Below are 14,174 nucleotides of genomic sequence, written 5' to 3'. Positions count from 1 at the left end.
GAACTGTTTAAATACTTGTCTGCTATACCCTGATAAAATTTATATTGCACTAGCTTACCCTTGCATTTCTGTTTATGTTCCTGTTATGTTTTCTATTTTGCGATGATCACCCTTGGTGGGAGCAGATGGAGGAAATTCTGGGAGTAGGCCTGGTGGGAGCAGTAGCGCAGCTTAGGGGATCTATTTTTGTGTGCCTCTCAAGAGCGTGCTATGGCCCTAGTGCCCTTGTAACTTCTAGCTCTAGGAGCTTTTCTTTTGCATAACTGTGAACCTTGTTGTTTCTGTTTTGGCTATGGCATGGTTGTATGCCTAGAACCCCCTTCAAGTATTCTTATGGATGACTGTAAAAGTGAATTTCCTGTCTATGGTTTTTCATCAGTTTGCTTTGCTCTTTATTATTATGATCATGTGATATATTATTAAGTAGATTATTCTATTTAAATGGGATGTCACATTTTATGGTATCAGAGCCTTCGTTCCTTAGTGTTTGTAGGCTATGTGTTTGCTTAGCTTTCGTTGTGCCCTTTCTTGTCGTGTTTAGATGAGTTTCCAGTCTAACCCAGTTTTTGATGGTTCTTTTTGTGTGTACAGTGTTATGGCACCCCCTCGTATAACTCCTCCTCAACCCTCTCAGGGCGACGAACAAGACCTGGCAAGGGCGATCGAGGCTATGGCTGCAGCCTTGACTCAGCAGAGCAATGCCATGTTGCAACAGCATGAGGTGGCAATGCAACGCCAAGAGGCCTCCCTGGAGTAGCAACACCTGGTGATGCAGCAAATGGAGGCTGCTAGGCAGGCTACTGATGATTCTTAGAGGCAGCATATGGATGCTCTCCGCCAGTTAGGGAAGAATGTTGTTGGTGCCCAGATGTATGGTCCTCATCCCTAACCTCCACCCCCTGAATGGAGTTTGGAAGACTTCTTGAAGCATCACCCCGCCAAGTTTGATGGCAAGACGAGTCCCGACCAGGTGAACCAATGGATGAAGGATATGGAGCGCATCTTTGATGCTAAGAGGTTCCCCGATGAGAGCATGCTTGCTTTCACGGTCTACATGCTCACTGGAGAGGCTGGGCATTGGTGGGCCAGTATGAGGTTGGTAATGGAAGAAGTTAGCGGACCATCTGGGTCCAGGCCGAGAGTTGAAGAGAAGAAGAAGCCTTATGCTAGGTCTCATCCACAGCCACAGGGGTCTAGAGGCTTTTCTTCCCCACCCAGCAGGATCTAGTGCCATCACTGCGGAGGACCGCACGTGAAGAGTTTTTTCCTGAAACTATCGAGTTTCTGCAGGTGCAACCATTGTGGCAGGGATGACCACTTTGGCAGAGAATGTTCCACTCTGAGGAGGACAGTGGCACGACCTTCACCACAGACTCTGAGCCAGACTTCGGGCCAGACTCAGCATAAGAGGGGAGGCAGCAGGCCTCAGGCTACAGGCAGGGTCTATGTGATGACTGGGTCAGAGGCGGCAGGTTCAGATAACCTTGTGATTGGTTGTTGTGTGATATCTGGCAAGTCTTGTTGCGTGCTTTTTGATTCTGGAGCGACACACTCGTTTGTGTCAGAGTCTTGTGTGCAGGAGTTGGGTATGCCAGTGTGTGAGCTACTGTTTGACCTCGTGGTATCTACCCCGACATCTGGGTTGGTTAGGACTTCTTCGGTGTGTGCTAGATTTCCAGTTGAGGTAGAGGGACGCGTATATAAAGTCAATCTCATATGCCTTCCTCTACAAGGGCTAGATGTGATCTTGGGAATGGATTGGCTCTCTGCCAATCATGTTCTCATAGACTGTCGGGAGAAGAAGTTGTTGTTCTCCAACTCAGAGGATCCTGAGTTATTGTCTTCTCATGGGGTTATGAAGGAAATCTGGGACGACGCACAATGTTATTTGGTCTTTGCCATGATGAATGTTGAGAAGGAGGAAAGGATAACGGTGATACCAGTGGTCAGGGAATTTGAGGATGTGTTCCCCGAAGAGGTACCAGGTTTGCCCCCGAGGAGAGAAGTTGAGTTCTCTATAGACTTGGTACCAGGAGTTGGCCCTGTGTCTATAGCTCCTTACCGCATGGCCCCAGCGGAGTTGGTGGAGTTAAAGAAATAGATAGAGGGATTGCTTGAGAAACAGTTTATACGGCAGAGTGCTTCGCCGTGGGGAACGCCTGTCTTGTTGGTAAAGAAGAAAGATGGCGACTCGAGGTTGTGTGTGGATTATAGGCAGCTGAACAAGCTGACTATCAAAAACAAGTACCCCTTGCCAAGAATAGATGATTTGATGGATCAGCTGCATGGGGCGTCAATGTTCTCCAAGATTGATCTCCAGTTAGGTTATCATCAGATTCTGGTGAAGGCAGAAGATGTAGAGAAGACTGCTTTCCGATATAGATATGGGCACTACGAGTATGTTGTCATGCCATTCGGTGTGACTAATGCCTTGGCTTTGTTCATGGACTACATGAACCAGATCTTCCGCCCGTTTCTAGATAAGTTTGTCGTGGTCTTTATAGACGACATACTCATCTACTCCAGGACGCATGAGGAACATGCCGAGCATTGAGGATAGTGCTTGGTATCTTGAGGGAGAAACAGTTGTTTGCCAAGTTGTCAAAGTGTGACTTTTGGATGAAAGAGGTGCAGTTCTTGGGGCAGGTGATATCATCTCAGGGTATAGCTGTGGATCCAACTAAGGTGGAGGTCGTGATACAGTGAGAGTGTCCCAAGTCAATGACGGAGATTCGGAGTTTCGTGGGTTTAGCTGGCTACTACCGGAGGTTTATAGAGGGGTTCTCCAAGATAGTGGCACCCCTGACACAGCTGACCAGGAAGGACCAACCGTTTGCATGGACTGATAGGTGTGAGGAGAGCTTCAGGGAGCTTAAGCAGAGACTGACGAGTGCTCCAGTGTTGGTAATCCCAGATGTGAGTAAACCCTTTGAGGTTTACTGTGTTGCCTCTCATCAGGGTCTTGGATGTGTCTTGATGCAAGAGAGAAAGGTGGTGGCCTATGCTTCGAGGCAGTTGAAGGTTCATGAGAAGAACTACCTCACTCATGACCTAGAATTAGCAGCGGTGGTTTTTGCTTTGAAAATCTGGAGGCACTACTTGTATGGTGCACAGTTCCGGGTGTTTAGTGACCACAAGACGCACTAAGTAGGAAGACCGTGCATGTGGCACACCTGATGATAAAAGAGATGGGGTTGCTTGAGAGCTTCAGAGACATGAAGCTATAGTTTGAGTTGGAGCCGGAATCCATTAGATGTAGCACTCTGACTATATCTAGTGACTTCCTGAGTTTGATCAAGGAGAAGCAAGCACAAGATGCTAGTTTGCAGAGGGTAAAAGAGCTACTTAGATCGGAACAGGCCAAGGAGTTTGCCTTGGGTAGTAACAGTGTGTTGAGGTTCAGAGGCAGAGTCTGTGTGCTAGATAATGCTAAGCTAAGGAGATAGGTTCTTGAGGAGGGACACAAGAGTCGTCTTAGTCTGCATCCTGGCATGACTAAGATGTACCAAGACCTTAAGGAGAACTTTTGGTGGCAAGGCATGAAAAAGGAAGTTGCACAGTTTGTATCGGCTTGTTTGACTTGTCAAACGGCTAAGGTGGAGCATCAGAAACCTGGTGGGACGCTCCGGCCCTTAGATATTTCGGTGTGGAAATGGGATAACATAGCTATGGATTTGTTACCCACTTGCCTCGCACCGTGAGAGGGCATGATGCTATATGGGTGGTGGTGGATCGACTAACGAAGAGTGCTCACTTTTTGGCGGTGAATCTCAGAATGTCTATGGCCAAGTTGGCCCAACTCTACATCCGAGAGATAGTGAGACTCCATGGAGTACCCAGTAGCATAGTGTCTAACAGAGACCCCCGGTTCACTTCAAGGTTCTGACAGACGCTGCAGGAGGCTGTGGGTAGTAGGCTAAGGATGAGTTCTGCTTACCATCCTCAGACGGATGGCCAGTCAGAGAGGGTGATTCAGTCCTTAGAGGACTTGTTGAGAACATGTATTTTTGACCACCTTGGCAGTTGGGATGAGGTGTTACCGTTGGTGGAGTTCACCTACAACAATAGTTACCAGGTGAGTATAGGGATTGCGCCTTATGAGGCTTTGTATGGGAGGAGGTGTAGGACTCCCTTATGTTGGTACCAGGATGGCGAGTCAATTTTGGTAGGACCTGAGTTGTTGCAACAAACCACAGAGAAGGTGCAGTTGGTGAGGGATAGGTTGCAAGCATCTCAGAGTCGGCAAAAAGCATATGCAGACCGGAGGAGGAGGCCCCTAGAGTTTGAGGCTGGGGAGCATGTGTTCTTGAGGGTGACTCGAACCACAGGTGTGGGGAGGGCTATCCGCTCAAGGAAGCTGTCTCCTAAGTTCTTGGGTCCGTATCAGATCTTGAGGAGGATAGGGCCCGTGGCTTATGAGATTGCATTGCCACCCCAGTTGGCTAATCTACACCCAGTCTTCCATGTCTCACAACTACGGAAGTATGTTTTTGACCCATCACATGTGTTGGAGGCGGAGGATGTGCAAGTCAAGGAGGATCTCCGGGTAGTGGTACAGCCCGTGGCCATAGAGGATCGCCAAGTGAGGGAGCGCAAGGGAAGAGCCACTAAACTTGTGAAGGTCATCTAGGACCGGAAGACAGGTGACTCTACCTGGGAGCTAAAGGAAGATATGAGGAGTTCCTATCCACATCTTTTTTGGTAAGTCTAATTTTGGAGGACGAAAAATTTTTGTTGTTGGGGACATATTGTAAGCCCCTTTTTTCTGTGCCAAAAAGGGTTGGGCCTGGCCTTTTCGTAGGCCCAAGGCCAACCCAACTGTAGGACCCCAATACCCCTTTCAGCTCACTCAGTATGCTCTTGTCTCCTTTTTTCAGAAAATAGTTTCCTCTCCTCTCTTGTCTTCTGCTAGGAGCTCTGCTAGGAGCTCTGCTAGGGCACGATCTTCATCCACCTTCGAGCTAACGAAACCCATCTAGTACCTTCTGGTAAGTTGAACTTCAGAGTTCTTTGGTCTATTCCTTCCTCATTTCGCTGTTTGAGCATGTTGGTTGGGTAGGGTTCCAAGTATTTACCTCGTTTTGTCCTGGTTTTCACTTTTCAGCTCATTACTCGAGTTCCTCGAGCTGTAGTACCCCTTAGTTAAGATCTGTTTGCTTTTGGTGCTCAAAACAGAGGTAAGGGAAGTTAGGTTTTGAGTCTTTAAGAGCTATTTCTGCATGTCTTTGGTCTGTACCATGATTTTATGCTTGATTGATGTTTTGGATAGTATGAACTGGCTTGTTTGAGTTCTAGTATGTTGCTATTGAGTTTGAGTTCCTGCTGCATGCGCGTAACAGTGGCGAGTACTGTTATTATCGCCTAAGCGAGCTCGTCTCGCCTAGGCGAGAATGGTTGAGACTCGCCCAGGTTTTGTTCGAGCAGCTCACCCAGGCGAAGGGCTCTTGTTTTGAGCGACACGTTGTCTCGCTCAGGCGAGAGTGACTCGCCCAAGCGAGTTCTCGAAGAAAACTTGGTGTCCTCTACTTGCGTTCTCGTCCAGGCGAGGGATTTCAATTTTGGATGAAGAGTGATCTCGCTCAGGCGAGGGAGTCTCGCCCAGGCGATAGCTCGCAGAGTGCCCCTGTTGCAGATCTCGCCCAAGCGACTTCGCCTAGCTTAAGCGAGACAGTTGTGTAGCTTAAGTGAAGGTATTTAACCTAGGCGAGAAAAGGGTCAGGTTTGGGTCTATTTCCTTTGGTTATCTGTGGGTTGATTGTATGACTTGAAAATGCATGAATTCCTAATATATATATATATATATATATATATATATATATATATATATATATATATATATATATATATATATATATATATATATATATTGCATACTAATTAAAAATTATAAGGTAATTGTACTATGTTTCTAAAATCTTAATCAACCCAGTGAAAAAACTTTGCATTAAAGGATTGATCAAGCAGGAAATGCATTTTTGGAGAGATATTTGTTTGTGGTAAATGAAATCGTTTCGTTCGTGAGGTAAGGAAGAAGGGGGAAAAAGTTCATTCAAAATTGATTGTGACAAGGTTTATGATTCAATGAGTTAGAATTTCTTTCCATATATATTCAAAAGATTAATATTTTGTAATAAGTGGATTAGATGAACTAGTCGATATTTAAAATTAAATTTGTTGTCAATTTTTGTTGATGAGAAATTTAGTAAGAATGTGAATTTTATTGACTTTGTTTATATTTATCAAATTAGAAGAAGCTAGTGGCAGACTTTTAATAAATATTTTTGGAGAAACTAAAATAAATATGCAAAATTTTTAAGGCGTACGTATATAAAATATATTAAAATTAAAATAAATTATTTCCTTTTTATATATTAATTTATTTACAATAAAAAATTAAGGAGGCGAAAGCCCCTCAAACTATGAAAAAATTCCGTCAACTGAAAGAGGGACCAAGTGATTTGATTAGAAAGACACTTAGAGAAAAAATGTATATGATAAATAATTTTCAAGCTAAGGTTTTGTTAATAAAATCCTACCTTTAAATAATAACAATAGAAGCTTATAAAACAAATGAATTAATGGTTAGAATGTCAAATTTAGGGGATTAAATATTACAGTGTATTTCATTCAATATTCCATTTATAGAAATGTAATAGTGCTGACTTTCCATTCTGATACTTCAGAGACCAAAACCCATTGAAAAACATAGCATAACATTAAATTTTCCATAACTATATTAATTGAGGAAGTAGTTAGAGAGCTGGACTTTACATCAGCAAAAACGGTTGTCACAAACTTATTTATTCGAATGAAACCTAACAACAACCTCAACACTCCCAACAGAAGAAAAAAAAGACATTTATTAATTTTTTAAGATTATATTGAATTATAAAGATATAATTTAAATACCGATTTGATCATACTATTCGTACTGTTTTTTAATTTTGTCATAATTTTTTTTTTCAATCCGGTCTTAATATTTATTAATTTCATTCAATTTGATATTTTTGTTAATGCAGTTAAAATAATTAATGAATTGTGAACATTAACTAATATTAGGGATGGCAAAGCAGGTCAGTCTGACTCGTTTTGGTCCGCCCCATAATTTAATATTGAGTTTACTTTTCTGGCCCGTCCCGTACGTGGGTTGGCCGAATGGGCTCGCAGGCTGATTTGCATTTGTGATGAGCAAAATATTTTTTTTGTAATGAGCGTGATAAAGTTTTTTTTTTTTTATTTTTTCATACTAATTGATATTTATTTTCTATTGAAATAATTCTAATTACTTTACCTACTTAAAGACACAAAACAATAGTAACAAAAATTATAGTTAAAGTACAATAACAACATGTCACTTTATAAGACACGTACCTAAAAAAGCATAAAAAAAAATATTCCACATTCAAAAACTAAAATCATCATCTTATATACAATGATTATACATAATGATAATAATAAATAAATAATAAAAGGAATTTATAGAAACAACGAGATGAATAATGTGAAAATTAAAAAATGATAATATTTAATTTTATAGGCGAATCAGCGGGTTAGCCCGCCCTGCCTTTAGCCTGCACGGGTTGCGAGCTTGTGCGGGGCGGGGCAGTGGGTTCAACATCCCAGCCCACCTTGCGTTTTTTTATGCGAGCCTGCAGGTTAGCCCGTTTGGCTCGTCCCGAATTACCATTCCTACCTAACACATGTAATTTTGTGTTTTTATTTTTTATTTTTATTATTTTATTTTTATTTAAAAAATATATATATTTACGTGTCAAGCTAATATCATACCACATGTCAGAATTACTTCCTTATATTCAATTTGATCATAATATTAATTATATTTTTTTTTTCAATTTGGTCCTAATATTAATTTTTTTTTTCAATTTGGTCCTAATTTTTTTTAAATTGATCAAGTTTTTTCTTTCCAAATTGATATGAAATTTAATTTTTATATAAATGTTATACTGATATTCTTATTAAAATTCACATATTTATTAAATTTTGTTGTTTACTAATGGAATTGGTTTAAAATTAGCACGAAAATTTTAAAAGTAGAGAATAACACCATTGGTATAAAATTTTAAGAATTAAAAAACACGTAAAGTATTAAAAATTACATAAACATTATATTAATCAGTTATATTACTTTGTATTATTTTTGACCTCTTGAAATTTTACGTCAACGATGTTATTTCTTACTTATGAAATCTTTATTTTAATTTTAAACCAACTATAACTCTAAATTAAAAATATTTAATAAAAATATGAATTTTAATAAGAATATCAAGTATAAAATTTATATTAAAAAATTGGTCTCCATTTGTAAAGGGACAAAATTGCTCAATTTAAAAAAAAAAATTGGGACCAAATTAAAAAAAAATAACTTTAAGACCAAATTCAACACAAAAAAAGTTAAAGTGCACATTTTTGTACCAAAATCTCCAAAATCTCAAATAGGTTCATAATTTTTTTTTAGTCTCAACTAGGTTCATATTTTTGAATATGGGTAACAGTTAGGTCCATTCCGTTAGTATAGTGTTAACGACGTTAAGGATGTGCCACGTGTCAGCTTCTCATTTTTAAAATTTTTTATTTATATTTTTTAATTTATTTAATTTTTTTAAATTATTTATGTCACGTATCAAGTCAGTATTGTGGAACGTGTCAAGTCATTGTCTGAATCTTAATTTATTCTATATGTTACTTTGATTATGATGCACCGACACTTCAACTTAGGTCGCGTGTCCGATACTTTAGAATACTTTAACGATACTTATCAATGAAGTATCTAAATTTATAAAGTGGTTGTACACTACAATAAAATCTTTGAATAGTGACCAATTCTAGTGATAAAAAATGATTAGTTACTTTACAGAGACCAAATTGACAACTAAAATAGTTCTAAAAAATTACAATTGGTCTCTAAATTTATAATTTAAATGGTTTTAATTATGAATTGATTTTTAAACTGGTCACTAACATTAGGTATCAGATTTTGGCTACCAAAATAATTGGTCTCTTATTAGGAAATTTGGATTCACACATTAACAATTATATATTTATTATGTTTGTAAATACAATTTTTAATATTCATATATCACATATCATATCTTATTATTTTAAAAATAAACGTATCGACGTGTCATATATGTGTCGTATTCGATACACGTATTGTATCTGTGCATCATAGTCACTCTGTAATTTAAAAAAAAAAATTCAATTTCATCCTCTCTAAATTGAGATCAAATTTAACTTGTATATAATTTTTATAATGATATTTTTATTTTAAGTGATATTTCTATTACATATTTTTAATAATATTAATTTTATTTAAATTTATATTTTACATTAAATTCTATTTAATTTTATTTTAAAATTTTAAATATATTTATTTTAACTTATTACTTGTTTTAAAATTTTATATTTATATTTATAAAATTATTACTTTTAAACTAATTCTAATTATATAAATTATTTAAAATAATTTTATAACAATCTTAAAAAATGTTATGTGAGAATTGGATCTCTTGTGTTGCAGGAAGTATTGGATCCGATCCAATTAAGCTGGATCCGATTCTAAAATTATATATATATATATATTAATAATATTAATTATAATTATTATATTAATACTAATAATAATAAATAATAAATAATATTTATAATAATAATATTATTATTAAATAATAAAAATAATATTAATTATTATTATTACATTAATAATTTTATATTTTAATCTATTAATTAGAATTTTATTTTTTATTTATCAAATTATCTAAGTCATCGGCAAACTTCTACAAACTTTGAAAATCTATTAACTTCCATTTTTAAATCTCTAAAAAAAAAAAAAAAATTTCCAATCCAGATAAATTCATCCTCAAATCCAGAATGTTGAACACTGATCGGGCTCAGTTGCGAACGGTGTTGTTTGCTTCTCCCTGTCGTTCGTATTCACTTTGCCTTTAACATCGACAACGATCCCAACTACAGACCACTAAAGTAAACAACTTCTCAGTCCCAAAAAATTTCTTAACTCCCTTTTTCTTCTTTCTATATTTCTCTCTGTCTTGTCACACTGCAAATTCATCTCCCAGGTACACACGGATGCATTCTTACTTTTGATTTGAGTTTCATTCCCCTAAGTTCGTTTTAGAGAATTGTGGGTTTTCTTCAGAATGTTATCCCTTTAATTTGTTTTGCTTGGCTGTGAAATCTGTGTGAGGATTAGGAGGTTTCTGAGACGATAAAGTTAAGTTATTTCTCGCCTCAGAAGTGAGCTTGTGAATGCGCATGATTGATTGTGGTACTATGGTGTGCTGGGATGTCCTTTGCGCCCCGAAAAATATATTTTTGTTTTCTGATTTGCTTTGAAAAATAATGATGAAATCACTAATTTTTAGGTCAGTAATGTTTGAAAATAATAGAATTGCAGTTGATTTATCTGCTGAATTTTAACTTCTTTTCTCTTTTTGGTTGTGAATTTTAAAAGAATATTTGTTGGATAATGCCATGAAAGTAAGGGTTAGAGCTGGTTTGGTACTGGGTGTCATCAGTGAAATGGGTTTATAGACGAGGTAAGGAAAAACTTATACTTCTAATATAACATTTGTTGAGTTCTTTTAAGCAGGAACTAGCCATTTAGTTTTAAGTAGTTTGCTAGAGGTATTCTAGGAAGTGAAAACCTTACTTAAGAGGCTGATTCTTTGATATTGGTTGAAGGAAAATTACACAATTCTAGACTATTTCAGGTTTATGGAATTAAACAATTGTATTTTGTATGCATTTGATGTATCTGCACAAAGCTATGTTGTTGACTTCGATTACAAAATTTTAAGTACAAAATAAAGTTGGATAAAGTCTATTATTTGCTTCAATTTATGTAGTCTTAACATATACAATATGTTAATGGTTCTATTTTGCCAATGCTTAATATTGGAATAGTATATTTGTCTGCCCATATTGGAATAACATAAAAATGAACAAATATTTGTATGTAAATCTCAAGATGAACAAATATAGTCAATGCATAAAAATTACAAACAAATTATTTTCTCTCCCATTCGAAAGATTCAGGATTCTATATGGCATGTTATCTATTTAGCTCTCCAAAACTGGTGTACTCTTTGTAATTTGCTGCTGCAATATCATATATATATGGATTGCTTTTCTTGAAACAAGTGCAGATTTCTACTCTTATAGGTTGTAAGTAGTCCCATGTTGAATAAGATAAGCTACTTGATGTGGTATTTAAGAATTGAGGTTTTCCCACTTAATGGATCAATCTTTTTTGGATTAGATCCTCTTCTTGTGCTTTTGAGCAAGTAATCTTAGGCTATGAAAATGTTATTGACTGAAGGATGACCACAGGAGTGCTGCTAGTCCTTATATATCTTTTAACTTTATCACAAGGGGCCTTTAAAAGTAGTTAATGTTTTTAAAGGAGGTTGGAAAACTGTATTATGTATGGTTGCAATATTCCGGTATCTTATTTTGTTTATGGTTTGGCATAGCAATAATGACTGAAACTCATGGTACATTGTACAGTTAATTTCCTTCCTTTATCTATCTTGTTCATGATGGGAATCACCTATACGAGTTTATCAATTCTGATGGGATTTATTTTGACAACTGGGTTCTTGGATAGAAGATGACAACTACTGAGCGGGGCAGGTTGGGTGGGGGTTAGCTTGGGACAAGTTAAGTCCATTTGAGGGGTGTGCAGTTGCTAAGACCGGTGTCTCTCATTCTTTCCTTAATTTGATTCTTGTCATTATTCGTGTTTTTTATTCTCTGGTATTCTGAGTGCAGGACAGAACCTACAAACTGCATTGAAAGGTCCAAAAATATCTTCAGTTTCTCCTATTCACTAACTCCAATTACCCTGAAGATACCAGTATAAGCATTGATCTATAGCAATGAGCAGCTCTGCTGCTGGAACCTCATCAAAACCAAGAGCAGCTTCCTCACAACCATCAGAAACTTCATCCAAGCGCAAAAGAGGAGTTTTCCAAAAAGAATGTAAGAATTTTTGTTCTAAGTTTTTAACATTTTATCTAGTTTCCTCTCATTCGTAATAATGTCATTTTTTTGGTTACATTAGTGCAGCACATGATGTATGGCTTTGGAGATGATCCTAATGTGAGTGTTAAGCATTAACCCTTACCCTCCGGCTCATGTGCCTATCTACACATAATTTGCATTGTATTATTGCCTTTGTTATGTAACTTTAACTATATTTTTTTCTTGTAATTTAAAGAATTATGTTTATTAAATGGAAGACTTTTTTTTTTTTTCTGTTTCAATTAGCCGCTTCCTGAAAGTGTGACTCTTATGGAGGACATTGTTGTGGAATATGTCATAGAACTGGTAATGGTCTTAACTTTTAAATTGTTCAATTCCGTCTGAGTGAGCTAGTTAGCATGGTTGTCCTTATGCTTAATTTGTCTGCCAAGGTTCATAAAGCCCAAGATATTGGATCTCAAAGGGGGAAGCTATCAGTTGAGGATTTTCTCTATTTGATTCGCAAGGTACTCTTTTTTAAAATATGGCAAATAATTATTATGAAGATTAAAAGTTACTGGGGAACCTTGAATTCTAATATAACTATCATTATTCTATAGGCAAAAATTTATTTTGGTCTCTGTACATCCTTTTATTAATTGTTAAAATCTTATGTATTCAAAGAGAAACACAAAACTCAATAAATGAATTAAACAGGAATCATGCTCAAACTAACGGAAAAATTCTCTATAACACTTCAATGTGTTTAGAACACCCTACTTAATTGATCCGTCTTTTTATAAGTGTTTATTTCTTAATTTATTCAGAATCAGAATTTCACAATACAATAGCTATATAACAATCATACTAGACAGAAATTGCTCGTTTCAATCTACCTTTATCAGCATGTGAATAATTAACATTACCACTCTATTAGCATTTTATTAACCTGACGAGCTAAGGAATCTGACATTTTCATGTCTATATACTACCAACTCCAACGTTTTTAGACTAGTGATCAACTTATAAATACGAGTCTGTAGAGAGTCATTGATGAATGTAATTATAGACTACATATATATAACTGTATTATTTATTCCACTCCCGCCTAGACTTCCTCGTCTTTGGTTTTGTAGCGATGGGACCAATTAATAATTGGCATTAGACCTACATGTTTCATATTTTAGGCTTAGTTAACAGGGTCTGAAGGATCATTAAGTATTACCAACAAATCTAAATGTCAGTTAGTAACATAGATTGTAAAAGTAGCACCCTACTGTCATTAGCAGAGGTTAATTTTGTGATTCCTCAAAGGCTTAAACACTGGCGGAAACGCTTCCTTCATGAACGTTACCTCACCATTTTTGATTAAGTTGAGGAAACGTAGCGTGATATTATAAAAAACTGGTGAAGACTACCTCGTAATCTTTTGTTAACACTACTATCATATTTATTGTTTGTCTAATATCCATAACTGTATACTGCAGGATTTGCCGAAACTTAATCGTTGTACAGAACTACTGTCTATGAATGAAGAGCTGAAACAAGCAAGAAAGGTTTTTGAATCAGATGAAGAGAAACTGAGGAAGGTTTTTGAGGTGGACGAGCCGGTAGAAGGATGAGTAACGGAGATTACTGAAATGCACTAATGTTGGTTGTAATATGTTTAGTTTTTCTGATGATGTAGATTTGAAATTAATGCCTCCTAACCCATGATCGAATGAAAATATTATTTTATCTTGCTCAAATTTGATGTGCACACTATTTATGTCTCTAAATTTTTGTAGTTGTGCAATACAAATAAAAGGATTTGTCTACACTCCATGGTGCCTCCCGTACATAGACATCTTCCATTCTTTTAAGGAGTCATATATATATATATATATATATATATATATATATATATATATATATATATATATATATATATATATATATATTCATTTTGGTGTTCAATGGAAATGGTTAATCATCACGAAAAATAAGTACATAAAAGTCAAAGCGGTTCATAGATTTGGTTGCATAAGTTTTAATCTTCACCCCACTAAATATTTTAAGAGTAATTTATCTTGAATAAAGTACATTTTTTTTGAAAAGAAATGATAAATTTTTTAAACATTCATTTGATGGAGACTACTCAAGAAAAAATCACTTCTAAAAGATGTAAGTATTTA

General features: G+C 36.3%; 2 protein-coding genes across 3 annotated transcripts; both read left to right on the top strand.

The window, feature by feature from the left end:
* The first annotated feature begins 991 nt into the window (after window positions 1-991).
* LOC114191305 lies at window positions 992-2,101 on the top strand. The gene is made up of 2 exons (XM_028080476.1): window positions 992-1,170; window positions 1,291-2,101. The coding sequence occupies exons 1-2, from the start codon at window positions 992-994 to the stop codon at window positions 2,099-2,101; spliced, it is 990 nt and encodes a 329-aa protein (XP_027936277.1).
* A 7,727-nt stretch (window positions 2,102-9,828) lies between these two features.
* On the top strand, window positions 9,829-13,817 carry LOC114190023 (transcription initiation factor TFIID subunit 13-like). Of its 2 annotated transcripts, none has more exons than XM_028078771.1 (6): window positions 9,829-10,094; window positions 11,809-12,018; window positions 12,101-12,138; window positions 12,307-12,366; window positions 12,453-12,527; window positions 13,488-13,817. In XM_028078771.1, the coding sequence occupies exons 2-6, from the start codon at window positions 11,916-11,918 to the stop codon at window positions 13,620-13,622; spliced, it is 411 nt and encodes a 136-aa protein (XP_027934572.1). In that variant the 5' UTR covers window positions 9,829-10,094; window positions 11,809-11,915; the 3' UTR covers window positions 13,623-13,817. The 2 variants fall into 2 exon arrangements, with proteins under 2 accessions (XP_027934572.1, XP_027934573.1); XM_028078772.1 differs by lacking the exon at window positions 9,829-10,094 and adding an exon at window positions 10,553-10,574.
* The last annotated feature ends 357 nt before the right edge of the window (window positions 13,818-14,174 follow it).

The sequence above is a fragment of the Vigna unguiculata genome, chromosome 7 (assembly GCF_004118075.2).
Source record: "Vigna unguiculata cultivar IT97K-499-35 chromosome 7, ASM411807v1, whole genome shotgun sequence".
Taxonomy (NCBI): domain Eukaryota; kingdom Viridiplantae; phylum Streptophyta; class Magnoliopsida; order Fabales; family Fabaceae; genus Vigna; species Vigna unguiculata.
The sequence above is the reverse complement of the archived record's forward strand: the minus strand, read 5'-3'. Positions and strand labels throughout refer to the sequence as shown.